Source organism: Drosophila serrata, unplaced genomic scaffold, assembly GCF_035046125.1.
Source record: "Drosophila serrata isolate PLE 108 unplaced genomic scaffold, ASM3504612v1 contig_241, whole genome shotgun sequence".
Taxonomy (NCBI): domain Eukaryota; kingdom Metazoa; phylum Arthropoda; class Insecta; order Diptera; family Drosophilidae; genus Drosophila; species Drosophila serrata.
Window position 1 is genome coordinate 1,961,130 of NW_028257139.1, and position 26,305 is coordinate 1,987,434.

Below are 26,305 nucleotides of genomic sequence, written 5' to 3' on the forward strand. Positions count from 1 at the left end.
AGTAAAATGGTTCTTAGACTTATAACAATTTGGTATATAATGTTTTCATCCACAATATAGATTCTCTTATAAAATTGATCCGTGTTTCTAAATACATAACAAAACCTCGCGTCATGGTATAAGACCTTAGCGTGTTAATGAGCGTTTCATGTGCCGCTAAAATTGAAATTAAAGCGAACCATAAACATGCGGTGAACTACGAATTTCGTTAAATTTCTCAACGCAACTGTGTAAATATTTGAAAAGTCGACAAAACATTCTGGTCGTTGCGAACAAGTGAGTCAGGAGCTCGATCATTTCGATTCTGAACGCCGATTTAACCAAATATATATTTCGAGTTGAGTGAAGAGACTGTGATCTAATAACATTATTATGTCGAAGCGAAATCTGGTAAAGGTTTTAGTCCTGGTGGCTCTGCTCGGGTTAAGTCTAGTGCCATTTAGTCAAGCTCGTCCTGGACGAGGTCGGAAAAGGGCTTTTGGTATGTGAAATAATTAAAAATTATATAAACTTAATTATATTCTATATGAAAATATGTTAAAGTTTCAATTTTCTTTAATTAAAATCCCAAACTCTTGCTTTTCTCTCTGTATTCCTCTGTAGGTGTTGGCCTCTTGGGCGGAGTGGTAGCTGGAGGTGTCTTGGGTCATATGGCGGCCAAGTCTAATCAGGCTCCCGCTCCAGCTCCCGCTGCTGCTCCTGTTGCTCCCGTATCCCATGTTCACCACTATTATGCTGGAGGCGTTCCCGTAGTTCCTCCAGCTCCTCCGGCACCAGCTCCCATTGCCTTGGCTGTGCCCGTGCAGCCAGATCCCAAACGGGCGACTGTCGTTGAAACAGGTCCACCCGATGCCAATGGTTGCTATAAGCAAATTATACGTCAACCCAATCCGGATAATCCCAAGACCTATACGGAGACCGAGAACCTGATTTGTCCCACTTTGCAGCAGACCAACCAGCCAGCTCCTCAACTTTCCCCTAGCTCTGGTCACGTGCCTGTGATGCCACAGCCTTATCCAGTGATTCAAGTTCCAGCAGCAGGTCCTCCAGCGCCTGTTCCTGCTCCTGTTCCTCTTCCTGCTGCTGCTCCCGCTCCTGCTCCCGCTCCTGCTCCTGTTCCTGCTCCTGCAGCTACCCCAGTTGTACCTGTTCCTGCCCCTGCTCCAGGATTTATAGTGCCAACAGCTCCTCTTCACACGCCTGTTACTCCACCGGCAGTTCCTGTGCCCGCTCCTGCTCCGGTCGTGCCTGCAGTCCAAACCAATCCCATTCCACATCCTGCTCCAGCACAGCCGCACCATGTCATTGTGCAATCAACGCACACTGTTAAAAAGTATCACGGAAAGCGATCATCCGCTCCAACACTCTCTATTTCTCAGGGTGTGCTGGGTATGCTTGTGGTCTTATACAGCATGAAATATTTCATTTTCTAAGTCAGACTTTCATTTACAAATAACTCTTAAAGATTCAAAGATTAGTTTATTTTTAAATAACTTTTACCTATGAGCCTCTAATAAAAGTATTCTTTTAAAATAAATTTATTTTTCCTTACAGGGTATTAAATTTTTGGTCAGGAGGAAAAGAAATTAATGAGTGATTTTCGCCCCCAAAAACCATATATTTTATTAACCAGCATTAATTGCCAAATAGATCTAGCTAAGCCCGCAAAAATTTGTTTTCTAGCATTTTCCAGAAGCTACCATTCTTTTTTCATTTTCGAATTAATGAATACAATATATGAATTTAAAATAAAACTAAAATTTTGCTGTGTGTACGTTTTGTTTTTGTAATTTAAGTGACCTCTACCGGGTAAAGAAGCAGTTACCTGCTTACTCCCAGCTACATATAGGTGTCGCTAAAACAACTTGTGTCAAATACATACGAATAACAGTTTGTTACACATGTATAAACCAAACGCACCTCCTTGGTTGCAATGTTGAAACGATGCAAAAAGACAATTGCCTAAAGCGCCCCCTATATAATAAAATTGTTATCACCACGTGGTGTATTTTACCTATTTAAACTTTTTAGTCGTTCGATTAATTCTAATTCTTCTAATTACCTAATTGAAAGCTAGAATAGAACTTCAAACATTTATAAATATGTAGTTCATCTTGTTATTTGTAAAGTTTTTTAAATATATAATTTATTATTGTAGTCTTTGTTATTGGGTTGGATTGTCTGGTTTGGATTTTATGCTGAACTTCAATAATAAACAAGAAATGTTCGAATTTGCATACGAAAATTGAGAAACAAATACTATTATATGAATAAATTTACAGTGTGATCAGTTTACCCGTGATTAAACTTTTGTTTTTGTATCAGTATTTTTATTTGGCCATTAGTATTACTTTAGCCCAGCTAACAGTTAGGTTATTGTATAGTCAGGAAAATTTTTTACATTTTTTTAACCAACTTTCTCTAGTAACTACCACCGTAATTCTTTTCAAGTTTCGTAATAATTAGTTTAAATGACTGCGCTGAGTACACCGCGTGGCAAAGGCATTCAAGGTCCTTTATGTCACTCCACGCCGAGGGTCGTGGATCTGGTGGAATCTGGTCCTGTGGGACGTGTCACCAGTCTGCCAGTGAGTATACATGGATGGTATCGCGTCTTGGTCTTTAGCAAGGATCATGTGGGTGTTAACCGTGTCCTGCGACGCATCCGTCAAAGGATAAAACCACTGAAGCTGGAGCCCCATTACCTGCACTCTGGCGGGGAATTCGATGCCGCAGAAGACGCCGGAGCTCTCTTCACTTTCTACGTCAATTCATATGCCGTGGCGAGCGCTCTTTTTAAGCTCGATAGAATTAATAATCGCCTTTGGCTGGGTGTCAACCATCGGATGCCCGTTTTCCAGTACGATGAGGCTCATAAGAAGGCACTAAAGGAGGCTATTCTGGCCAGATATGATGACAAGCGGCAAAGCTTGGACCTGACATCATTTCACAATGACGGAATCTTGGAGGAAATGTTCTTTGCCCTGGCCAATTCCCACTGCATGACCTCGGTGCTCCAGATCGTGGAGAAGGAGATGCCGGAACTGGAGCACTTATGTTTAGACCGAAATCACCTGACCTCTCTTCAGCCATTCTGTCAGGTGGAGAGCCGTCTGCCACGATTGCGTTCAATCTCTCTGGAGTACAATGATCTGAATAGCCTGTCTTTGCTGCAATCTTTGCAGCTCCTTCCGCTTGTCGAATTGAATTTGAAGCAGAATTTTCTGCCGCCTGGCTATGAAATCGATGTCCTGTATATGTGGCGGAGCCTGCGGAAGATCAACGGAGTTTCGGTGCCACCTGGCATAGATTTGCGAAATCATTGTGATCCCGTTTTGATAAAAAATATGTGCCAATTGACTGGACTGAAATGGGCCTGGAGCTGGAAGTTGCTTGCGGTTAATGGTTGTAACTACGCCCAGAGCCTTGACAACTTTCTGGAAATGCTTGGCCTGGGATTCATTTTCCCTGAAGCATTTGTAAGGAACTAGTTTTTTTTACATTTTTTTGTATTGTTTTTGTTCTGCAACTAACAGTTAAAATTATAATTTTTGGAGACTAGTTATCAGTCCTTAAAAGATATTACATGAAAATAAAATTGTTTGCTTCTTTTTGAAAGAGTTTCTCTATCAGCTTTGAAGGGAGTGTTTGGTCCTGTCCGAAGATTTTGGTCCTTACACACTTCTTGAGCTACTGTTTCTTGGACCACTTCAATTGCGTAGTTTGCCTGTTAACCCAAATGTAATGTCCTTACTTAAAACCAAGAAAAGTTTCCTCTTCATTTTTTTGAGCGACTTTTTGGCATGGAACTTTTTACTTTTTACTCTTAACTTTTCACTTTTCACTTTGTGCTAGGCTTTGCCCATGGCCGAAGCATAAGAGCTCAAAAGGTGAAATGCTCGCCACTGTCGCCGCTACCTACTACAGTTGGTTGTTGTCGTTATTTTGTTTTCCGAGTGGAAAATGAGTTACAAATTATTAAAAGAGACGTGGACTCAACGCCTACGCACTCGCTGCAGTTGGTAGGCGTACAGAGAAAATAATAGAAATATTGTTATATTGTTACATATTTATAATCCAAATCGAACTTAAGAAATATATATGGATTTTCTTTAATTGGTAAAGATTCTCAGTGTTTGATCACTTCGCCTTGAAGCATAATCTTTACCGATTAATATTGCTTTAATCCCATTTTCTAAATTCTAAAAAAATACTCTTTGTTGCTGACTTGAAAGCTACTAAGATGTAATAAACTTAGATCGATTTTAAATAAATCCATTTTTAACCGTGCAAGGGTAAAGGCAAAAAAATAAGAATGGAAAATGTAATGGCAACAAGAAGTGGTTGCTGCGGTACGATGTTGGCCCAAAACGGAAGTTGGCCGGGCTTTGGCTTTGGCCAGAACTTCAAGATGCTGCTGCTTCTAGGGCATGAGCCACTCGCTTTTCACTTTCTTGGCACTTTATTTTAATTTCTAAGGCGTACCAAAGTTTTCCTCGCCCCTCCTTTTTTTCCAACACTTTTCCATGCTGGTCGTAGTTAGTTTGGGGCTAAGTAGAAATTACTTTACCCTGCGGTTTGGCCGCTTACCTTTTTCAGGTCAACCCCGTTGGATATTACCAAGAGGGCAAGTTTCAGTCTTATTGAAGAATATATGGAGTTCAAGTACTATAGTTTTAGCATTAATTTTATATATATTAATGATCTGCTAATAATACTTCGTAGTCCGTATATAAAGAATTCTACTCAGTTTTGGTGATGTTCTGATCAGCATTCACAGGATCTATCTCCTGTACTTCCTTTTCGGAACCTTCTACGTTCGGGTTAGCTTCAGGTTGATCCTTCATTTCCTCAGTATTTGAGCACTTTAAGTCCTTCTGCTCTTCAATAATTTTAGTTGCCTCCAAATAGTATCTACTGCCTTTGAGGTCCTGGTTTAAATCCAAAAATGTCTGAATTGTTGACTGAATTTTCTTTTGCTTTCGCTGATGTTCGTTCCATAAGGCCTAGAAATAAAAGGATTTAGTAATGTAATATTTTTTAACTTACCTTGAATATGCTTACATGTAAGTCTTGCACATTTCCCAGGCGTTCGAAAGTTCTGTGGGTCGTTTCCCAGTTTTCCATACTTTGCCGCAATCCTCTTTTCTCAGAATCAAGGCATTGCAAATGAAACTTTTTGAATTGTTCATGATAGTGGAACGAGTTTATTAGATCCTTTAAGATACGATTACGAGGATCTCCCATTTTGAATTTACAAATATAAAGCTAGATTCAAAGTTGACTAGAGAGCTATCTCTGAAATGTTTGATTTCGTTTGCTTTGGTTGCTGCAACATCTGACTAATCTGACAACTTATGATCAAATTTATAGTTTGCCTGAGTTGTAAAAAACTTTACGGGGAGGGACTGCAGAAAAAATAACTTTTTTAGTAACCTTTGCTGCTTCGCTTTACAAGTTACACAAGTTGAACTGTAATCAAGGTAATAAACTGCAAAATGACACAAACATGCGTTTACATAAACGATAAAAACTTTCAAAGTTTAAAGCTGATGGAGTGACTTGGATATTCAAATTTGTAATCAATCGATTGATAATAAATATAAAAGGAAAAATGTGAAAGGAGGTTACCTACAAAACTGCATATATTAAATAATTATAAGAACTTTTAGCTTTATAAAATAAAATAATCAATAAAGAAGTAGGAGCTTTAACTATTCATAAATTAATTGAATTAAAACTATAGTAAACTCTCTTTAAATATGTATTTTTTCTGAATCTGTGCATGTATTCATTATACAATTTCCTTCATTTTTTTGCGAAACAATGCCACATAAAAACGATGAAATCAGGAAATGACAGAATGCAGAGGGTCGAGTGCATAAATACAAATTATGTACGCAAGTTTTGGGTTTTCCCTTTTCCGCTCCTATTACTTTTTTCCCGATCACACCGCCCCTCCCCGCCCTGTGTTCTTTTTGGGGCCGACAGCTGGGGGCGTGGCAGTAGCCATAAAGCTAACAAATTGCTGACACAACATATGAATGACAATATATCAGTTGTGGAACAAGCCAGATGAGCGGCAACCAAGGGGAGGGAAAAACGTATGATTTAAAGATGGCACAAACACAGGACTCGTGAAATGCTATTTTGTAAAACTCATTCCATGGATAAACTTTCCACAGTCACTCACACCCTTTTCCGACTTTGTGTACTTTGGCCCACTTCACATTTCATCGACCACTTAACACTTTCAGCATAAATTATCTCATCACTTTGCCTCTCAAGTTCAATTGAGATACATGCAAAAAAATAGTAATCCCAAACTTAAAGCTTAAACAAACATTGGATTTATACATGTTAGCGCATTTGGGTCAAGCGGAAAAATTCATTTCCGCCTTAGCCAACCCCGAAAAAAAGGGTGAAACAAAGTTGTCCCAAAGAGAGAGAGAGAGCGCGCGGGGCTAAATTATGCAATGCTTTTATTGAATTCCTCGCCAAGGACACTACGTAAAAAGTTTTCCTTTCTTCCCAGGGATAACAGTATCTTAGGCGAAAACCAGCGGGAGCAGCATGTTGCTCAATTAATCAAATTGACACTTGCTCCACGGACAGATCGTGGCCATCTTAATATTTCAGGCTAAAGAATGGCATTTGGCATTTGACATATTTTCCCTGTGTTTTCCCCACTTTCCCAATGAATGAGAAATCGCCAGGAGGTTGGCCACGTAACATGTAAACTGGGTGGGGCAAAAACCCATCTATTGGCCAGGACTTCGGCACTGCGGCTTCGATCCACCGCCACTCTGACAGCCAAATGTTGTTTAATATTCGACGTTTGACTTTGTGGCCCACGGAAACAAAAAACAGGAAGTGCGAGTGGCCTGCGTGCGTGTGGCATTGTGGTTGATGGGAGGTGGGTGGTGGGTGGTGAAATGCTTTAGGATGCTGAGTGTATCCATTGTGGGAGTGCCTGTGGTTGCGTGGAGTTCAAGTCGCATTGCATTTGACAGGTTCGCTTCCGTTAACCAAAGGAGGACTATCTCATCTAACAATTACCTTATGTGTAACTAACAGACGGATGTGAAATTGATAGTAAATACTTTATATACAAATAAATTAGTAATTTTATATTTAAATAATAAAGGAAGTTAACTTTAAGAAGCTAAGGTATGGGAACATGGGTTCAAATTGAAATCAATCATAACTAAGACAAAGTTGCAATAATTTAAATTCAGATATTATTACAAAATGCAATATTACTTTAGATTTAAATAAATGCATAGCTCAGGTGTTATATCTGAGGTCGAAGGGCAATCTTTATCACTAGGACCATCACTATAGATGTGAACACTTGGCAGGCCGCGAACAGAATGAGGTCGGTGCAACTGCAGCGTCTCTATTTATAGTCTGCGAGTAAAGAGAAGAAGAGAGAAAGTGAGAGCGAGAGTACGGAAGAGAAAGAGATTTCTCTAGAGGTAGGCAGAAAGAGATAGACAAAAAGAGGTCTCTAGAGGTGTACAAAAGAGAGAGACAGAGAGAGAGAGAGAGAGAGAGAGAGAGAGAGAGAAAGAGGTCTGTAGAGATGCACAAAGAGATATACATATGTATGTACATTTAACGATTGTTTCTATAGCAGTTATATGATATAGTTGTTCGATTTTAATAAAAATAAAACCAAAACTATTAAATACTAAATACATCACAAATTAGATGAAAATATGTTAAAAACCTTTTTCAATTTTTATTCAAAAAATGTTTCTAATGTTTCCTATGAAAGCTTTGTATATATGTATGTACATAGACCTTCAATCCGGCCCGTTTCGACTTATATACTAGTGAGAGTATATAGAAGACTAACTGCAAACTAGAGACTTCTTCATATACAATATATTGCATATTCCAGAAAAATAATTTATAATAGTAATTAAAAAATCTTCCCAAACATTTATTTTCCTCAAAAAACCATTAAAATAAATGCAGGAATGTGCATCAAAAGTTAAATTTAAATTTTTATCTAAACCAAAATCTTTATTTTTGCACACACAAGAGATTAGTTTTGACCTCAAATCATAGAGCCATAAAACTAATGACGAGATTAGTCACCAACTGGCCAAATAATAATCAAGAGCGATTATAACGATTAGTCAAGCGTGGCTATTAAACGGTGCAAAAGTCGACAAACAAGAAGCAAGAAGTTTCAAGGAACTAAACTCGGTAGCAACTTTTGTAATTGATTGCCAAGAATTTGTTGTGCACTTATTATGGCTGTTAGGTAAAGTGGAAAATAAAGTGAAATAAATAAAATGCAGCATCTTTAAATACCAAAAAATTTCAAGTTTTCACTTCAAGGAGATAGGCTGAGGGTTCTTATACAAAAAAATTGATTGGGAATTTATTCGTAGAGAATTCTCTTTTCTTTGCAAGGACTATTCAATTCAAATATCTATTGGGCTTAGGACTCGTCGATTCGTTCAGCTTTAAGCTCTCGGTAAGAAAATCGAGTGTGTGTTTTCATTTCCTTTACACATTTTCAGCATAAAGGATCCGGGATGGGAAAATGCAAACACTGTCATAATCAGCCTATAGACACCTACGGTAATGCGTATTAAGAACACCCACACATGCACACACACACACACACACACATCTGAGCTTATAACGGGGATTTCATCACGAATTGTTGCCTACTTTTCAGGAAGGACGAAAAGGAAATAAATAACATTTTATGTTTAAAATAGAAATGGGTCTGTGAATAAATCAAAACCAATTATTTGATGGAAGTGGGAGCGGCCTTTGAAGCTCTCAACCAGGAGAAGAAGCTTTAATTAATTACACGGAATTTAATTTTAATTTTTTTTTGCCAAAACATTGTTTGGTTGTTGTTATTCTTGTGCAAAAACGATTCCCATCTCTCTGTCTGTCTGTCTGCCTGGCAACCGCAAATGAGTGCCTAAAGCTACACCTCGTTGCGAGTTGGGGGAAATCCTTGGAAAAAGGGCAGCAAAGCGTTAAACCGTTAGCAGCTAGATTGAGCCGAGCAGCTGCCAGCGACACCTTGCAACAGTCGCCCAAGGAAAAAACCACATTGGGCTCACGTTACTAATGCCATCATATATGTCCTTACACCGAAAGAATTTCCGAAGATTTTTGAATGGTTTTTATATTAATTGATTAATTTAATAGGTATTTAAAATTGTAGAGAATATCTTCTAAGATTTCTTAAGTTCTAAGGATAGTTTATATGTAATTTTCTTGTAAGAAATGGAAATGATTTTGGTCTTGATCTTGATCTTTGGTTTTGAAGTTTACTAAGATTTTAAGAACTTATAACTTTTAAGTAAAGGTAAAGGTTAGTTGTTATTTTAATTTAATAAATATGGAAATATAAATACTTTCAACTTATTTTATGTATACATATTTAAGATATACTTAAGACAACATAATTAATACATACTTATAATAGTTATCATAAGTTTTTATAAATTTATAAACAAGCTTTAGTTGTTTTCAAAGAAGCTCTTGCAGATTCCATATTAAATGGTTTTTATATACCATAAGAAAAGGAATACTTTCCAACCAAAAATTAACAATTATTTCCCATTACACTCAAGTCAAGTTGACCTTTATTTCTCCCTGTGTATTTGGCCATGTGAGAGTCAGCGTTATGCATACATATGCATTGTGGTTAAGCAATTTGCAGCAAACGAAATGAAAGTGCTAAGCGCATTGGCCGTCGGTTTTTGCTTACCAGCTTCTACACCTGTCGGGTTTGAGTGTGTGTGAGTGTGTGTATGAGTATGGGTGCAGCAGGTGCGATATGGCAGAGCTGTCACATAGCTGGATATGCCGCAGTGTGCGTGAGACCAGTGTGAGCCTTTTTTTTCTCCCTCCAGCAACCTCCAGCTCCTGTGGCTTGCGCTAAATTTCATAATTTTTGTGAGCGTCTGGCGAGGCTGCTGCTGCTCCTGCTCCTGCTCCTGCTCCTGCCGCTTGTCTGGTGTCTCCCAGTCACGTGTCATTCATATCGCGCCATAAACAAACCCGTTCCGTTGGCAAGGAGCATCGCCGTTTGTTATCCCGACACTCCCTCTCCGGGCACCGGGCTCCAGCTCCGTCTCCCTTCGTTCCATTTCGATTTATTTTTATGGGAATCTCCTCGTGCACTCCTGCATTGGGGATACATTTTTTTTGCCACCCTCGCACTTGTTAACTGAAAATACTTTCTCATGCGTAAAATGCATGACAAGCGAAGCAGACACAGACGTTGACGCATTGAAATCGGCCAAAGGCAGTCGGCTAACCCTCAAAGGTTACCAACTTTAGGCATTGAAACGATGCTGTTGAAACAAAATCCAACTGAAATTTAACGATTCGATATACTTGTGTCTCTACGGGTGATTTACCAAAGAGTTTATACAAACAAATCACTCTATAAATAAAGCCTTGACTTTGCAATAATTTCGGAATGTTAAGATTGTCTTTAGAGTCAAGTTCTTCTTCTAAGTTTTAACTTAACAATTGACTTAATTGGGTTCAAGGGGCAAAAAGGAATCATTCAATTAAATATACAATCGAAATGGACCTTAAAAAAAAATTCATGAAAAAAGAAGAGAAAAACAAAGACCAATTGCCGGGCAATATCAATTGGATAAATATTCAGCGGAAAAACTGCAAACACAATCGAAACTTTACCGCAGTTCGAATATTTAAATGTTGGGCGAGAAAGCCGGAAAAAATATGCATAAAATAAACAAGATAAAGTTGCATCCGCCTGTTATAAACAATAATTAAAAGGGTCCCTTGGCTGGTGGTTATAACATTTCGCTCGGAGCCGGGTCTCTTTGGGGTAATCACTCCCCTTGGCCGGATAATTACGACTGGAATTCATTAACCCGTTGCCCTGGTGGGTGGTGATAAGGCTGATAAAGTCCTTTTTTTTTGTTCTCTGAAGAATTATTTTGATTTCGTGGAAAGCCAAGTTTTGTGCTGAGACTGAAGAGCATATAATAATGAATATATTACCTGACATTGGATAAGTAATTCATTATATTTTCGTGAGCTTTGAGTGAGGGATTGAAGAGCAGATACGTGTTTAGCTTCAACTCTATATTTTTTGTTTGTTGGTGTCGAAAGAGCGAAACATTCTAATATTAAACTACCTAAGACAATGAATAGAAAACAGGGCACAATGAAATACTTATTACACAGTCACCAGAAAGATATTTACATCAGAATATTATAAACTTTTTAGTAACTTCAGCTCTTAAGAAAATTATAGGAGGCATCTAGGATATCCTCGGGAAAATTCTTACCCTTTTGATGCTCTTTTCTTAAGTATATGGCGCCTATTCACCCACCAAATACTCTTACAAAATGCTGGAAATACGGGCAGTACTAAGTGCCAGATTCGTGCAGAGAGCCAAAGCCAATCTAAAATTTTCAAATGTTCAAAACCCCTTCGACCAGGACGAAATGGAACCAGAAAATAGGCTGAATATGCAGTCGGAACAGTGTCCAGAAAGCCATCCCATGAGCAGGAGCCAAGGGCTGGCTAACAAATGTTCGGCTGGACAATGTCCTGGGCGGACTCAGGGTTTATCGCTGGACAAGTTTTATGTTAACACTGGCCACAACAAGAGACCGGAGACTAGAGACCAGAGGCAATGGCAATGGCAATGGAAATGGAAGAAGCAGCAGCAGCTGCTGCTTGACTCCTTTTTTCTGTAATGCTTTTTGCCCGCTGCTTAGCTCCCAAATGTGCCACAAATTCTCGTGTGGACTTTGCTTCGCTGGGGCTATAGCTAGCAGCTCCCGGGCCTGATAAGTAAATGAGTGGTGCATACTTTGGGGCGCGGGAGCAGTTTGCTGGATTTTCAATCATCAAGTAAAAGCGAGGCGGCCATGAGGGTGTTATTAATGCTGCGTTATCAGCAGGGCAACCCAACCCCCCTTTTTCAACCTAGAATTCATCGCCAAGGCTTTGGCACTCTGAATAAAAATGTTAAGAATCTCTGATTAATTTGAAAGCAAAATTATTTCTTTGCTTGGAAATAAGAATTTACCTATTTTTAAGATAAGTGTGATCTATACAATTTTCTTGATATTGTACTTTAGAAACACCTTCCACATTTTCTTGGTTATATTATTTCTCTCAGTGCTTATGCCACAAAATGCACAGCCGGAGCAGCAAGAGCCAACAAGGAACAACCAACGCCCGACCGACAACCAACACATGCAGCAGCTGGAGGAGACCGCGGAGCAGGCGGAGATTCGGCCATGGGGATGCAGATTTCTGCTTCTGCTCCTGCTGCTCCATGTTGGCTGCATAAAAACCCAGAAATTAGCATAATTTCAGGCACTCGGGCTGCGATGGCGCAACACTTGCGACCGCAGATAAGGCGCAAAATGAACGTAGCAGCGCGTCTTCTGTGCATGTGTTTTTGTGTGTGGGTGTGTGTGGTGTATGCGTGTTTTGGGTGGTGTGTGTGTGTGTGCGGGTGGGTGGTGTGTGTATGTACGGAATCCAGATGCACGCGTGTTGGGCGCCCTGTTCATCGCTTGTTATTTCGGCAGCGTTGTGTAAAACTTGCGGCATATGCGAGTCTCAGAGGACAGGCGAACCACGAATTTGGAATGCTCTTCATTATGAAAATTTTCCTCTCTATGATAGTCCAGACATAAAACCTGCTTCATATTTTTAAAGAACTACATAAACTATTATGTAAAATGATAAAAATCATATTCTTTTAACTGGGTTCTTTGTGGGATATGTATTCTACCACCTTAGTAACCCTTTTAGTAAGTATCCTTTCAAATATAGATAGGTCCTTCGAGCCGGATAAACGAAGGAAGCAGGAAGCACAACAGACTGTTTGAAGCAAACTGCTGAACTTTTCTTCTGCTATACGGTCTCGTCTTGATGCATGTCCAATAAAACATATTTTCTATTTGTACATAAATTCCTTTAAGTCCTAAAAATAAAAGTGCATCTTAAATTCGGTTTTCGGTTACAAGTTCCTCATTGTTGTGGCCACGCAGCTTCCCCACCGAAGCACTTACGCCCAAACACATTGTGCTGGTGCATACACAACGGCATGCGATTTCCATAAATGCACAACAACGGCGAATAGTGCCACAGAAGATCTTGGACAAGGAAAGTAACCCGCGGCAGTGCCAGTGCCTCTTTGGAAGAGCTTTTCCCCACTGGGTCAGATGATAGCAACGCCCTGCATATGCATGAAGTTCTCGTTGGGGAGCTGACTTTCATCAAGATGGAATCCATGGAAACGACTTATAATTTTATTTTTCGATCCGCAAAGGGTTAAGGGTGGAACAAACAGAATACCTCGTTAAGGCCCAGTCGCAGGACCTCCTTAAGACCCCATTCGTAAAGCAGGTCGGCGACCAGCTTTAGGTGACTTCGATCCAGACTGAGCAAGAAGGACCTGTTTGGCTGGTGGATGGGTGGCCTCTGTCCCAGATACTGCTGGAAATGCAGCTGAGCTGCCTCCCAGTGGTGGCTACCAGGATCCTCCTCATCGGCATCATGACTGGGCAGCAATCCCATGCCATACCAGTTGCCAAAGACCGGCTGGTCAACGGCGATGGCATGATGGTAACCGAACACAGCCGCAGGACCTGTCTGACTGCTTCTCAGCCCGCTGTAGAATTCCAGGCTCCGCTGGAGCCTCAGCTTGCGCAACAGGGCGGCACGGCGGAGTGAACTGGTCCGGAGACGCTGCTCCACGGCCGCTATTAACCGGTTACTGACCCGGTAGGGTGGATTCGGGCGACTCGGACGCTGGCGCCGTACTTGCGGTCCATCACCGATCTGCATGGTCTCTGCCACCGAGGAGGAACTGCGGCTGCTCCAAGTCCTTGCCCGGGATCCATCTCTGCCGCCGTTGGCCACAGACATGGCTGGCGGTCGAGATAGGGTTGGGTGGTCCTTGAAACGCCAAAAAAACGAGTAATTTTGGAAAGGTCCAGATGCGACTTCCCACCAAAAGCCGACTGGGACTGACACACATTTCGGAAATGGGGATTTTTGAGAAGTTTATATAACTTAAAACTCCCAAGATACTTAAATTAACACTTGCAGCATATGCGCATTCTTGAATTACTTGGTTTTATTGAGATTCTTATGAGTTAATATAGCCTGCATTCATTCCGTTTGTCGGTACTCGAATTGCAGGAAGGATGTGTATCCATTTGCATGCCATCCGACTCGAATGCTTCTGCCGCTCTTTTTACCCCTTCGTTCCTAGAATTCCCCGAACTGCGTCATCGAGAGCTCTCACACACAAACACACACGTGCAGGCGGCGCCCTCATAATTCAGCGTGGAAAGCGGAAAAGTCGACTGGCAAAATGAATGATGAAAATCAGTTCCCCAGACATTCTCGCCGGCATTCTATTGCTTGCGCACAATAAACAATTTGCCTGCCTGATTTCCAGCTTGAATTGAGATGTCAGCAGTCTGCACTCGAGCCGGGCTGCCATTAATAATTGACTTTCCTCTGCCACACGGGGCGTATGAGTAACGTTTCTAGCAATCAGCTTTGATTGGCCACAGCCAGAGGGGCCCACTCCTCCTCCTCTGGTTGGTTCTGCACCATCATTTATTTCGAAGCACTTGACACTAATTAAAATCCCCTAGTTGGCTAATTTAAATGCTGCGCAGCCAGGACTACTTTTATTGTGTAGTTGCATTGCCATTGCCATTGCCTCAATTACCTCGAGCATGTTGGCATAAATTAAATGCTACGTCTCCAACTACGTATTGCCTGTAGTGTATCCCCATGGCAATGGCCCTTTGGCCCAGCCATGTGTGTGAGTAAGCTTATTGCTAGCCACAAGCTGCGGACTTAACCTGGTCCATTGTCCTTGTTGGCTTGGCATTTCCCCTGGACTTTTCTGTTTTTCTGGAATCCTTTGCCATTTGCCCATTAGCCCGGCAAGTGAATAACAACATAAGTGTGCACGGTAGAAAACAATGACTTTCCTTATGCGTTTCTCTACTGGTTGTCAAAAACTATAATGTATTGTAATTTTCAGTGTATGATACAACGTATATTGTCATCCGAAGGACAAACATAGTTTACTAAAACAAAGCTATATTTTCCATAAAATTATGCAATTAAATAAGCACTTTGATGAACTACTTTTGTATTGCGGAGATTTAATTATCAAACTTTATTCATTATATTAAAAATACCTGCACAGAAGCTGTCGAGGTAATTATTGTGAAACTAATAAAATGATATACCTGGTGTTTTGCTTTCTATAAGACTTTTCACCTTTCTATAGTTTAATTAGTTAATAAATAAAAATTAAACTTTCTTTACGATCCGCTCATTTTATTATTGACCAAATCTCAAATCTAGTAATCCTTTAGCAAATCTTCCTTCGGTGGAATTGTATGGTTCAATGGGTGATGGATGTTATCTACACATTAAGTCTTTGAAATGGAAATTAACAACAAAAGCCTCCAGAAGCGGGGCCATAAGGAGTGCATTTTTGAAGGCCGTTGCGTTTTTCCGTGGGTCCACAGCTGGGTCGAGTGGGTCCACATCCTCCACATGGTCCACAAGAGGGTCCGCAAGGCCCACACGGACCACAAGGACCACAAGGGCCACAAGGACCACAAGGCCCACAAGGACCACAAGGCCCACAGGGTCCACAGCAGGGACCGCAAGGACCGCAGCAGGGTCCACAAGATCCGCAGCCAGGTGTACAGCCCATATCCGTAAAGTTCTAAAGAAATCTTTTAATAAAATATTTAATTTATAGTATTTTTTTATACCTACACTGAACCAAAAAGGAAGAAAAGAAAAGGCTCTAGACTAGTAGAGAATTTTGATGTGTTCAGTACGGAATGCAGATGAAAAGTGACTTGTTTTCGTTAAAAGAGAACTATGAGCAGTTACATTTGATGCAAAGCTAGCTTGATACATTTTCACAGCCAATATAATATGATATACTATAATATTATAAATTATATATATTATTTATCAGCTGGAGAGTTGAATCTAAGCCGTGTAAAACTTAGTAGATATTTTCTTTATTGAAAAATAATGCATCTTAATGCTATAAAATATGTAATTACTCTTTGCCGATCTTCTGAGTATTCTTATGCAGTTTAGATTGCACTAAAAATAAAACGAAGATCAATATTTTTTTACTCAATTCCCGGCCCTTTTATTTATTAGTTTTTGTTACTCTAGTTTTAGGCTGTGTTGATCGAAAGGCTGGTTAATAAGGGCAATCCTGGAGGCCATTGCGTTTTTCACTACCTCCACCGGACCCTCCAGAAGATTTTCCTGAGGCTGGCTTAGAAGATGACCCAGCAGATTTAGAGGAATCAGAGCGTGGCTCAGAACACTTAGAGAGATCACTGTTTTGCTGAAGACCATTGCGTTTTTCCATAGGTTCAGAGCATGGCCCACATGGAGCACAACAAGGTACGCAGCACGGTCCATAGCAGGGTCCACAGCAAGATCCGTAGCAAGGATCGCAGGGTCCACAGCTAGGATGACAGCAAGGACTACAGCAAGGTCCACAATAAGGTCCACAACAAGGTCCACCCTTTACATAGCACATGATTGATCTATAAATAATCCCATATTTCTAATTCCCCATGGCTATTAATTAAATTGTCTTACGTTTAAATTAAGCCTATGACTAGAGTATAAATTTAGATGTTATCGGGCCGGAAAAAGGTTGAGTAATGATTTTTTTCATTACGAATGGGCCTGAGAAGATACGAATTCAAGTTCTCAGCCTTCTAGGTATAAATATTATAAATGTTATTATAAACCATATCACTGAAAAGTATTTAAAAACGCTTAAGACTTAGCACTTTAAATTTTCAACCAGCTATTAGGAATATTTTGAGATATTTTTAGACATTTTTATACAGTCGGAACGTTGGCAAATTTCTAAAATACAATTTGCATTGAATGTTCAAAAAGATTTCACCGGACTTTGTGGGCCGCAATATATTCAAATCATATCTTAGAAATGTCAGTCGAGTGGTATTCTTCCATACCAAATCCGCACTATAAAAAAGGAACGATCTTCAAGTATGCTTCCACAAAATTGAAGCACACCATCTGTCTCGTCCTGTAACTAGATCCAACAATTTCTCCCCATTAATATCTTCCCCCTAAAGAAATATAAGCTACCTATGGTTTAATTTTTTTTATTGTTGCACTATCTTGAATCATTATTTGCGGTCAAGTCTATCCAGGTGTTGGAACAGTCATGGCTTGAGTGGAATGGACATGGTTATGGGAGGGGGAGGCTTGGTTGCAAGTTACGGCTCCCTTTAGCACCAGCAGCCGCCACAGCAGGGACTGCAGCAAGGACTGCAGAAAGGTGTACAGCAGGGCGAGCAGCATGGAGTGCAGCAGGGGGCACAGTAGGGTACGCAGCATGGTGTGCAAGGACCACAGCAACGACCGCAGGGTCCGCAGCACACTCCACAAGGTCCACAGCACATGACGAATTTGTAGATGACTAAAAAAAAATCAATTATTTTTTTGTATTTGTATTTTGTTAAGAAAAAAATTCGTCACATTTTTATTTTTTTACTTACTTGAACCGGACAAATAACAAATCGAGACAAAACAACAAATTTAGATGTTTACTGGACAGATCTCCGAAAGAGAATGAAAATATTCAGAGGCCTTTGTAGTACATTGAGTTTGACATGGGAAGAAATATTTTCAAGGCAGACTTGATTGGGATTTAGACCTTAAAATTGTACATTTTAAATATAGTTATATGTTTCTATATAATCTTTAGGTTTGAAGGTGCTAAGATCGTCATAAACGATAGCGTTTACTAGCGATTCGCATAGTTTATTGTCTGGAGAAAGCTGACTCAGCCCACGAATATAAGCTTCATTTTATGTTAATTGTTTTTAAGATAAAACATTAGATAAAGAGTAATAAAGATGACGAAGAAGACATTCCAAGAAACCCATATTTATTAGGTAAATACACTTTAAAACGCAAGGGGAAACTTTCCGTCTTTAGATCAGTTTCGGTGAATTCCTTTTTAAACACAAAAAAAACACATGCTGATTACCAATTATTTTAATGAAAAATAAGAGATTTGGACAATTTAGAACCAAGGTTTTAATATTTATAAACAATAATGTTTGTTTATCGTTGAAGAAACACAAATTATATGCATTTTTACAATGGTTGGCGGTTTTAAAAGCATCGATTTAGATTAACTTTAATCTACCGCCATTTGGCATCCAAAATCTGGATATTGTATCGTCTATTTTTGGCCAAGAAATCCTGAGTCCAGTTGCCACTCACACATCCATTTTTGCAGGCGCATCCGAACCAGTTGCAGGTTCCCTTTCCGCACCAAGTGCCCACCAAGGCATCGCCGTTTGCGCAGATTTTGACTTTGCAAAACTCTCCGGATCTATGTCCTCCAACGTCACCGCATCCACCATTTGAGATTTTGTACAAAAGATCCACCTTGGTTCTACAGCATTCGGAATTAACGCCTCCAATTAGGGCCAGCACAAAGGCTGTGAAAACTAGAGCAGCGATTTGCATGGTAATAATACAAGTCTGGAGAAAACTGACTCATTAAGACGGAAAGTTTCCCTTCTTATACGATTTTTGAAACCTTAGATAAGGGTAGATAATGCAAAGAGCTTTATAAGAGCTTGATAAGAGTCAGCAGAAGAAATTCCACTAATCTAAAAGAGAGCGGCCTTATAACTGGGTAAATACACTCAAGTTTTATTGATCATTATAATAAAAATAAAAAGAATAATAAAGTTTATAATATTTGTAAAGCATAACAATTACAAGAAGGGTAATAGGTGCTAGCTTCGGGAAGCCCTTGCAATTTACAAAAGTAATGTAACTAAAAATTGCCTATGAATTTTTGACAATTTTAACAATGTAACCTCTTATAAAATTTGAAAACTTTGAACATGGCTAGATCGATTCGGCTGATCAATAATAATGATTTATAGGGTCGGATATTACACCTTCACTTGCGTTCCAAGCAATAAAGTTGGGTTCGAAAAGCCGAATATTATATATCCTTTCATATTTTCAAAATGAATAAATTCGATAAAATTCTTAACACCTATTAAATTAACAGTTTTAAATTTAATCTGTATCTCCGTTTCTATGGTACCTATTTGGTATTATCATCCGTTTCGCAGACATACGCGGACGGACAAACGGACATATCTAGATCAACTCGAATTCCCAAAAGAAAACAAATATATTTTTTTTTAAGTCCCAAGATTATTATTTCCGGTTATGCCGTAACAGGTGTTAAATGAATCATGGTCCGTGTCCTGAAACTGTTGTTAACTAACACCAGCAGCCGCCGCAGCAAGGTCCACAGGGTCCACAAGGTCCGCAACAAGGCCCACAAGGGCCACAAGGACCACAAGGCCCACAAGGCCCACATGGCACACAGCCGCCGCAGCAGGGTCCACAGGGCCCACATGGTCCACAAGGACCACAAGGTCCGCCACAGGGACTGCAAGGTCCACAGAATCCAAGAGGTCCACAACACATGATTCTATAGCTTCTAAAAATACCAAAATTATGTATAAACTTTTAAAATTTTCACTTAATATCAGCATTTACATACTTTGAACCGAACAAGGAAATAATACAAGAGGACAAAGAAATTTAGATGTTTTCAGGCCGAGATGTTACACAGGAATGATGAAAAGCCCAGGCTTCCACATGGGTATGCTTATGACAAGCTACCCCATTGGCCACAGCTAACTTGATTAAAAGATTTTGAGTTTCTTAAACGAAAAACTTATTTCTTTTTCAGAAATCTAGTTGGCTGAGTAAATTCGGAATAACGATTGTCATTAATAGGTTAACTTTTCATTAGGCTTTCATCAGTTCGTTCTCACCTTTCGTCACTTCTCAACTTTTGTCCCCTAAATTTCGCAACTAAATTTTCCGGTGGTTTCAAGTTTTCTTTAGTTTTCGATCGGCACGCAGCGTTCAAGAATTTTATCATGTATTTGTACACAAATCCAGATTACATCTTAACAAACGTAAGTGCAAGGATCTTACTAATCTGGGGGGCGGGCTACTAAATGTGAACACTTCCTTTTTACCAGGACCCTTGCTGCTCGATCTGTGGTGGTCCATCTAGCGGTGGCGGTCCTGCACCGCAAGGTGGAAATGGATCGCAAGGTGGAAACGGAGCGCAAAGCGGAAATGGACCGCAAGGCGGAAATGGACAGCAAGCTGGGAATGCACGCCAAGGTGGAAATGGGCCTCAAAGTGGATATGGACAGCAAGGTGGAAATGGTCAGCAAGGTGGAAATGGTCAGCAAAGTGGATATGGACAGCAAGGTGGAAATGGTCAGCAAGGTGGATATGGACAGCAAGGTGGAAATGGACAGCAAGGTGGATATGGACAGCAAGGTGGAAATGGACAGCAAGGTGGAAATATACCCCAGGGTGTAAGTGGTCCTTGTGGTTACTGAGGAGGGTTGTTGATCCTGCAGATCCTGCTGCCGAATTGGAATGCTTTTGGACTCTTGAAACCACCATATGAAATTGGAAGATCTAAATGTGTGTGGTGTTGAAGAAGTTCCATTTACTTCACTTTAATCAAATACATATATGTAAAATATATTTCACAATTATTGGAATAATAAAAATATAAAAACCACATTTGAAATATTTATTGGTTCAAATCAGGGACCTCTGCCCAAAGTTCCAATCTGGGAGCTCCGTTTTAGGCATCTAAGAACACTGATTTTGGCCACACTAATTTGCTAGTATTCCCCTATATAGGTCGAGACGAATTTTTTTTGTTCTTATGTATTACTAAGAATAAACATCACCTATACTATTCCTAAACGGATGTGACTATTTATTTAATCGGATACTGGTACACCTGCGTTGGAAGAATACTACAATATATTTTTTTAAATGTTTTCTTTATATATATTTATAGGCAGAGTGATTAGGAATCTTCCGAAGACCCTCAGATTTTGCATACGGTGTGCATTCTAATAGTAATACGGAATCCATTCTTCCTCTTTGGGCGTTTAAGGGAGATACAGGGATATGAAAGGACATGCACTTTATAGGCTTGGAACACATTTTCATTCCATCAACACCATAAGCACATTGCTTACGCCTTTGTCCAGTTCCGTTTTCCCTTTTGGTAAAGCTCTATTGATCTGAGTTTTTTTCCATCAAGTCAGCATTGAAAATCCGAACAGCAGCTGTCAGCTGTAGTTTCGAACGATTCGTTGGGCTTTCGTCATTTCGTTCTCACCTTTCCTCAGTTCTCACCTAAAAAAAATTTCCGGTGGTTTCAAGTTTCCTTTAGTTTTCGGTCGGCAAGCAAACGCAAAAAAAAAAAACAAAAAAATCATGTATATGTACGTGAATGCTAATTACGTCTTGGTGAATGTAAGTGCAAAGATTAAAATATCTGGGGGGGGGGTCTACTAATTGTTGACTCCTTTTCCCCAGGACTGCTGCGGAGGCTGCGGCCCATGTGGTGGCTGTGGTCCTTGCGGCGGCTGTGGACCGTGTGGACCTTGTGGACCGTGTGGACCCTGCGGACCCTGCAGAGGCTGCTATTGCGGCTATTCTTGCTGCTGAATTGGAAAGCATTTGGACTCTTGAAACCACCATGTCAAACTGGAACATCAAATGTTTGTGGTGTTGAAGAATATCGATGGGTTCATTAAAATTATTTTTAATATATATATCTATATATATATTATATATTTCATGCCAGAAGAATCGGAACAATAAAAATTAAAAACATCAAATAACGCAATATTTGAAAAGAGGTTTTTTTCTTTTGAATTTTGTTGGTAAAATTGTAGGATCTTTCCCGAGTCTACAGTGTCACCTTATCGCTATTGATCTATTCTTGATTCTTGATGACCTAGAGTACCTAGTACCCCAGGACGTTAGGTCCAATAAAAACAATATTTATTGCAGCGTTGAACTCATTTATTGAAGATGCTTAGTCAGATCTCGCAGTCTCCTTCATAGCCGTCATCGATATCGAAGGGATTGAATTCCCTCTTCTTTGGGCTGCTCTCGGTCTGCAGGGATAAGCACTTCATTCGCTTGGCACACTGCTCCATATCGTCAACACGTCGCTTACGCCAGTGTCCGGTTCCGTTCTTACTTTTGGAATAACTTTTCGGATCTGAGCTTCTTTTGCGCTTGGTGGATTTGCCCATCTTGACGCCATCAGAGGATCCTTCCTCATTGGGTTGTTTGTTTAAAACGGCCTCAGGTTCAGAGAAATACGCATCTGATGGTTCTTGAGACATTTTTTTTACTTTTTTTGTTTACTTTCAATGACTTTCAATGACAATTGTTAGGAGTGGCAGTAACAAGCTGTCAAGGAATATCGATAATGGTAGTGATGGAAGGAAGCATCAAAGCTTCGATGATTTTTAAATTTGTAAAAACATCGATTTTTGATGGTGCCACCATTGATGTTATCTAGCGAATATTTCATTTTTTTTTAAAACAAAAAATGCATAAATAGCTTGTGAATGCCCACAAATATTTGCTTTAAATTCCTATTTATTCTTTTGTTAGGTGTGTGAGATCAGAAGACATAGCACTTCGACAAGTTTTTTCTTAAAAATGCATATTTCAAATACGAAAATGTGTTGAAAAGTTTTCTGAATAGATATTTTCCTACGCTTTCGCGTCTAGAGTTATCTATTTCATTTTGATTATAAAAATAGCAACCACATTTTACAGGAAGGTGACCTGAATATTACTTTCTTTGAGAAAGTTAATGTTACATGTTTATATTTTAATAAATTCAATCCAAAAGTTTCACCAATTTGTAGTCTTCAGGATGAAAAATAAAAGGTTAACAAAAATCTACACCCTCAGACTAATGGATCTTCACGTGGGGCATCGAGTAGATCAACTTGTTCCAGAAGTTTGGCTGGCTTCGCTCCAAGTAGGTGTTGAACACCATGTAGGATCGCAGCTCACTGTCCAAGTCATCGAAGCTCTCAACATCCGGATAGACGACGACAATTAAACGCTTGCAACGGTCCTGGGAGGTGGCGTGTAGGGCGAGCCGGAACTCTAGACGACCCCAGGTGGACTTGAGGAAGTTGGCCGTCATCAGGATGATGATGCGACGCGAGTCGCGAACGGAGCGTGCTGATGCAGTCGGGAATGCATTCGCCGGCCAGCCAATCGCGTAGATAGAAACAGAGCCGAAAGGACGGCCTGCCCTTCTCCAAATGCTCCACAAATTCCCCTACCAGATCCTCATCCTTGTGGGTGAAGGCCAGAAAGGCGTCGTACCTCTTGTCTTGGTCGAGCTCCATGCGGGCGGCCAGACTCAGGAAGAGGTCATGCTCATAGAGCCAGATTAGCAGCGGCTGCCGAAAACATACCAAAAAATTGGTAATCACCAGCAAGGAGGTCAAGGTGGCGGCCAGAGCTAGGTAGTAGGGAAGTCCAGAGGGACAGATGTCCTCCTGCTCAATCGAAAGCAGTTTTTCGCCACTCGAACAGGTCATCTCGGTGAAGTCTGCAATTCGGGACGAGATGGATTTCAACGCATTGAGATACTCCACATCCCGACAAGTGCAGGACCAGGGGTTTCCACTCATAAAAAGTTTCAGTGGAGAAGCCTGCGATCTGTTTGCAAGCAAAATATCCTCCGTTGGATTGAGTTCGCTTATATTGTTGTTCCTTAAGTCCAGATAGCCTACTTTACGGGATATCTTTGGAACATTTATAAGTCCTTCGCCAGCGCAATGGACTATGAACGAGGGCCATGTGGACTCATCTAAGCAGCAGACGCAGGAATCTGGGCAATCGCTTTGGGAAATATTGCAACGATTCAGTATAAGAGTGTATTCCTTTGGATCTTGATCCCTCAGAAAGGAGAGAAGGGAGCGGTAGTTACATTGACATTTCCAAGGATTTCCTGAGAGTTTAATTTGGGCAGAGTCCTTGAACTTTCGGAGGAATTCCATTACCCTATCATCAAGAGTCTGTAAATTATTGTTACTCAAATCCAAGTAACTGATTTTTTTGGGAAGCATTTCAATGGTAATTTTTGATATATTATTGTTTGCTAAATGCAGTTCAAGGTACGCAGTAATGTTCTTTAATTTCTGATGAGGATTTATGTCTGGAAAATTAATCATGAATCTATTTTTGCAGTCCACTTTGATATTTGTTTCATTGTGGTACTGGCAGCATTCACATTTGTAGGGACAGACACCACCCATATGATAGTGGTAAAATGATTCGTATTCCTCATTAACAGAAGGTAAACTCCGATGCAACCACTCCATAGACTCACGGATATACATTTGTTTGTCCAAATCCTCTACCTTTTGAAGCATACTCCGCACTAGCTTATCCTCGTTTATCATAAAATATCCTCGCCTGGTTGATCCCAGTCTTAGGAAATGCTGGCCCAGATACTTGAGGAATCCCTCAGGGGATTGTGGTGATAAATGTATTAGTATCGGCCGCAGTTTATTGGCTTTCATTCGCATTGATTTCTTAAGATTTCGAAAAAGATTTAACAAGGGATCATCGTTGCAATAAACCAGCCATTGATTGCCAGTCTGTTTGAAGATGCTAACATTTCGAATATATTCGATGACATCTGACTTCATTTGCTTCACATTGTTAAACCTAATATCTAGATAATTTAATTTATTTGGTAGGTGCCTTATACTCAAATTGCTTAATAGGTTTCCGGCCACGTTCAGTCCTCTCAAATTACTATATCCCATCAAAGAGCTATCGGGCAACTTTGACAGACTATTGTTTTCAAATATTAGTTTTGAGTCTCCGATAATGGGAATCGGTAGAGGAGGAATCTGTGTAAGACCTCTGCTAGAGCAATTCATTTCCAACTCCATAAATCCGTAATTATATCGACAATCGCATACATCAGGACACGCTATGCCATTAATCCCTCTATCAAATTTACATTCAGTTGGAGTGCACAGCAAGGCTGTCAAGTTATCGTAAGGAATATAGTTTCTGACTTTTATCAATTTAAGTTGGGAAAAAGTCTTAAAGTGCTTCAAGTCCACCTCTTGGGGAATGTTCAAAACCAATTGTTGAAGACTTTTTTGAAGTGGGTTTAAACTAAAAAAGAAATTCTTATAGAAGTTGAAATTTATATAAGATTCATACCAACCTTATCAATGAAAAATTTTCAATTATAACGTTGGATAATTCCAACTTTTCTAGACTGACGAGCGGGAAAAAAACTTCCTCTTTTAAATTATAAACATTAAATCCACCAAATGCAATACTTTTCAATTGGGGTTTCTCCCTAAAAATTTCCTCATCAATCTCATCGGCTTTGCTCCCAGTCAAGTTATCACCATTTATAATAATTTCCCGTAGATTGTTCATGGATACTTCCATATAATTCCGTATTTTATGAAACAGCACAGGGCCTAGGAAATTAAAAGTCAAGGATTGTGGTCCAGTCCATATAATGGACTCTTCTTTCGAATGCTCTGAATACATCCTCGTGTAATTCGAAGCGATTCACTGTTTCCACCCCAAGTTGACGAAGATAGTCAGCTCCTCGGCAGTCACGAATACGTTCAGTTACTATTAATACTTTCAATTTTTTGTTTTTCTCCTGCGTAATTGGGGTAATATTGCAACCTTTAACATGTGGATAATTCCATTGAATTTCCAATTCGCCATCAATAAATTTCAATTGATATTCGTTGGTAACTATAAAATTTCTATCCTCATCATCGCAGGTTTTATTTGATTTTTCATCATTACAAGTGCCGCCACAATATGCTTCACAATAGTTCTCTGCAATGTTTTCCAATAGTTTTGCACTCAAACTTGAATTAATTGAAACCAAAATTATATAAAATTTAAGCCAAATAGATTCCATCTCAACATGCAATCTTGCCGACTTTTTGATTGAAACTGAACACATTTGTTTGCTAAAATCTGGTCAAATTAACTCAAGGCTTAGGTTTTTAAAAGCAATTAAGAATTTAATGAGTCCCTGAACTTCAATTTATACTAAAGAAATTATTAATTTCAACACTTTTACACTTCTCACATAGAAATGTCAAGTGAAACTTAAATGATAAAACAAAATATATATGTATAAAGAAAAGTAATATTAGACAAAAAAATTTTATTGAGCAATTCCTATTAATACTGACTTTTAGAAGCAGCTTAATATTTCCGCTTACAAAGTATACTTCTGTTTTCAAACCAAATTTATTAAAAAAAGGGGTTAGTGTAAAACTTCCCCAA

General features: G+C 39.7%; 5 protein-coding genes, 3 long non-coding RNA genes and 1 pseudogene across 10 annotated transcripts; 3 read left to right on the top strand and 6 right to left on the bottom strand.

The window, feature by feature from the left end:
* Positions 1-239: 239 nt before the first annotated feature.
* On the top strand, positions 240-1,445 carry LOC110188583 (uncharacterized). The gene is made up of 2 exons (XM_020958348.2): positions 240-481; positions 604-1,445. The coding sequence occupies exons 1-2, from the start codon at positions 373-375 to the stop codon at positions 1,431-1,433; spliced, it is 939 nt and encodes a 312-aa protein (XP_020814007.2). The 5' UTR covers positions 240-372; the 3' UTR covers positions 1,434-1,445.
* An 884-nt stretch (positions 1,446-2,329) lies between these two features.
* Positions 2,330-3,618, top strand: nxf4 (nuclear export factor 4). The gene has a single exon (XM_020958349.2). The coding sequence runs from the start codon at positions 2,472-2,474 to the stop codon at positions 3,489-3,491; it is 1,020 nt and encodes a 339-aa protein (XP_020814008.2). The 5' UTR covers positions 2,330-2,471; the 3' UTR covers positions 3,492-3,618.
* A 1,056-nt stretch (positions 3,619-4,674) lies between these two features.
* LOC110188631 (uncharacterized) lies at positions 4,675-5,360 on the bottom strand. Its single transcript, XM_020958406.2, has 2 exons — positions 5,065-5,360; positions 4,675-5,006 (listed from the first exon to the last, which is right to left on the bottom strand). Exons 1-2 carry the CDS (start codon positions 5,245-5,247, stop codon positions 4,743-4,745), a joined length of 447 nt encoding a protein of 148 aa, XP_020814065.2. The 5' UTR covers positions 5,248-5,360; the 3' UTR covers positions 4,675-4,742.
* Positions 5,361-13,280: 7,920 nt separating this feature from the next.
* Positions 13,281-14,060, bottom strand: LOC110188579 (uncharacterized). The gene has a single exon (XM_020958343.2). The coding sequence runs from the start codon at positions 13,919-13,921 to the stop codon at positions 13,325-13,327; it is 597 nt and encodes a 198-aa protein (XP_020814002.1). The 5' UTR covers positions 13,922-14,060; the 3' UTR covers positions 13,281-13,324.
* Positions 14,061-16,177: 2,117 nt separating this feature from the next.
* LOC147643881 (uncharacterized) lies at positions 16,178-16,792 on the bottom strand. The gene is made up of 2 exons (XR_015271478.1): positions 16,667-16,792; positions 16,178-16,611 (listed from the first exon to the last, which is right to left on the bottom strand). It is a non-coding gene; the product is annotated as an uncharacterized LOC147643881 (long non-coding RNA).
* Positions 16,793-17,189: 397 nt separating this feature from the next.
* Positions 17,190-17,742, bottom strand: LOC110188312 (uncharacterized). The gene is made up of 2 exons (XR_002319912.2): positions 17,602-17,742; positions 17,190-17,522 (listed from the first exon to the last, which is right to left on the bottom strand). It is a non-coding gene; the product is annotated as an uncharacterized LOC110188312 (long non-coding RNA).
* A 511-nt stretch (positions 17,743-18,253) lies between these two features.
* On the bottom strand, positions 18,254-18,583 carry LOC110188447 (protein Diedel pseudogene; annotated as a pseudogene).
* Positions 18,584-19,849: 1,266 nt separating this feature from the next.
* LOC147643882 (uncharacterized) lies at positions 19,850-20,698 on the top strand. 3 transcript variants are annotated; one of them, XR_015271408.1, is made up of 3 exons: positions 19,850-20,070; positions 20,137-20,248; positions 20,303-20,698. It is a non-coding gene; the product is annotated as an uncharacterized LOC147643882 (long non-coding RNA). The 3 variants fall into 3 exon arrangements; XR_015271409.1 differs by having other exon boundaries at positions 19,853-20,070; positions 20,357-20,698; XR_015271410.1 differs by having other exon boundaries at positions 19,861-20,070; positions 20,393-20,698.
* Positions 20,699-22,913: 2,215 nt separating this feature from the next.
* MstProx (toll like receptor MstProx) lies at positions 22,914-24,543 on the bottom strand. The gene is given in 2 exon segments (XM_020958182.2): positions 22,914-23,189; positions 23,191-24,543. Coding segments are annotated over 2 exon segments (1,629 nt in total).
* Between the last annotated feature and the right edge of the window lie 1,762 nt (positions 24,544-26,305).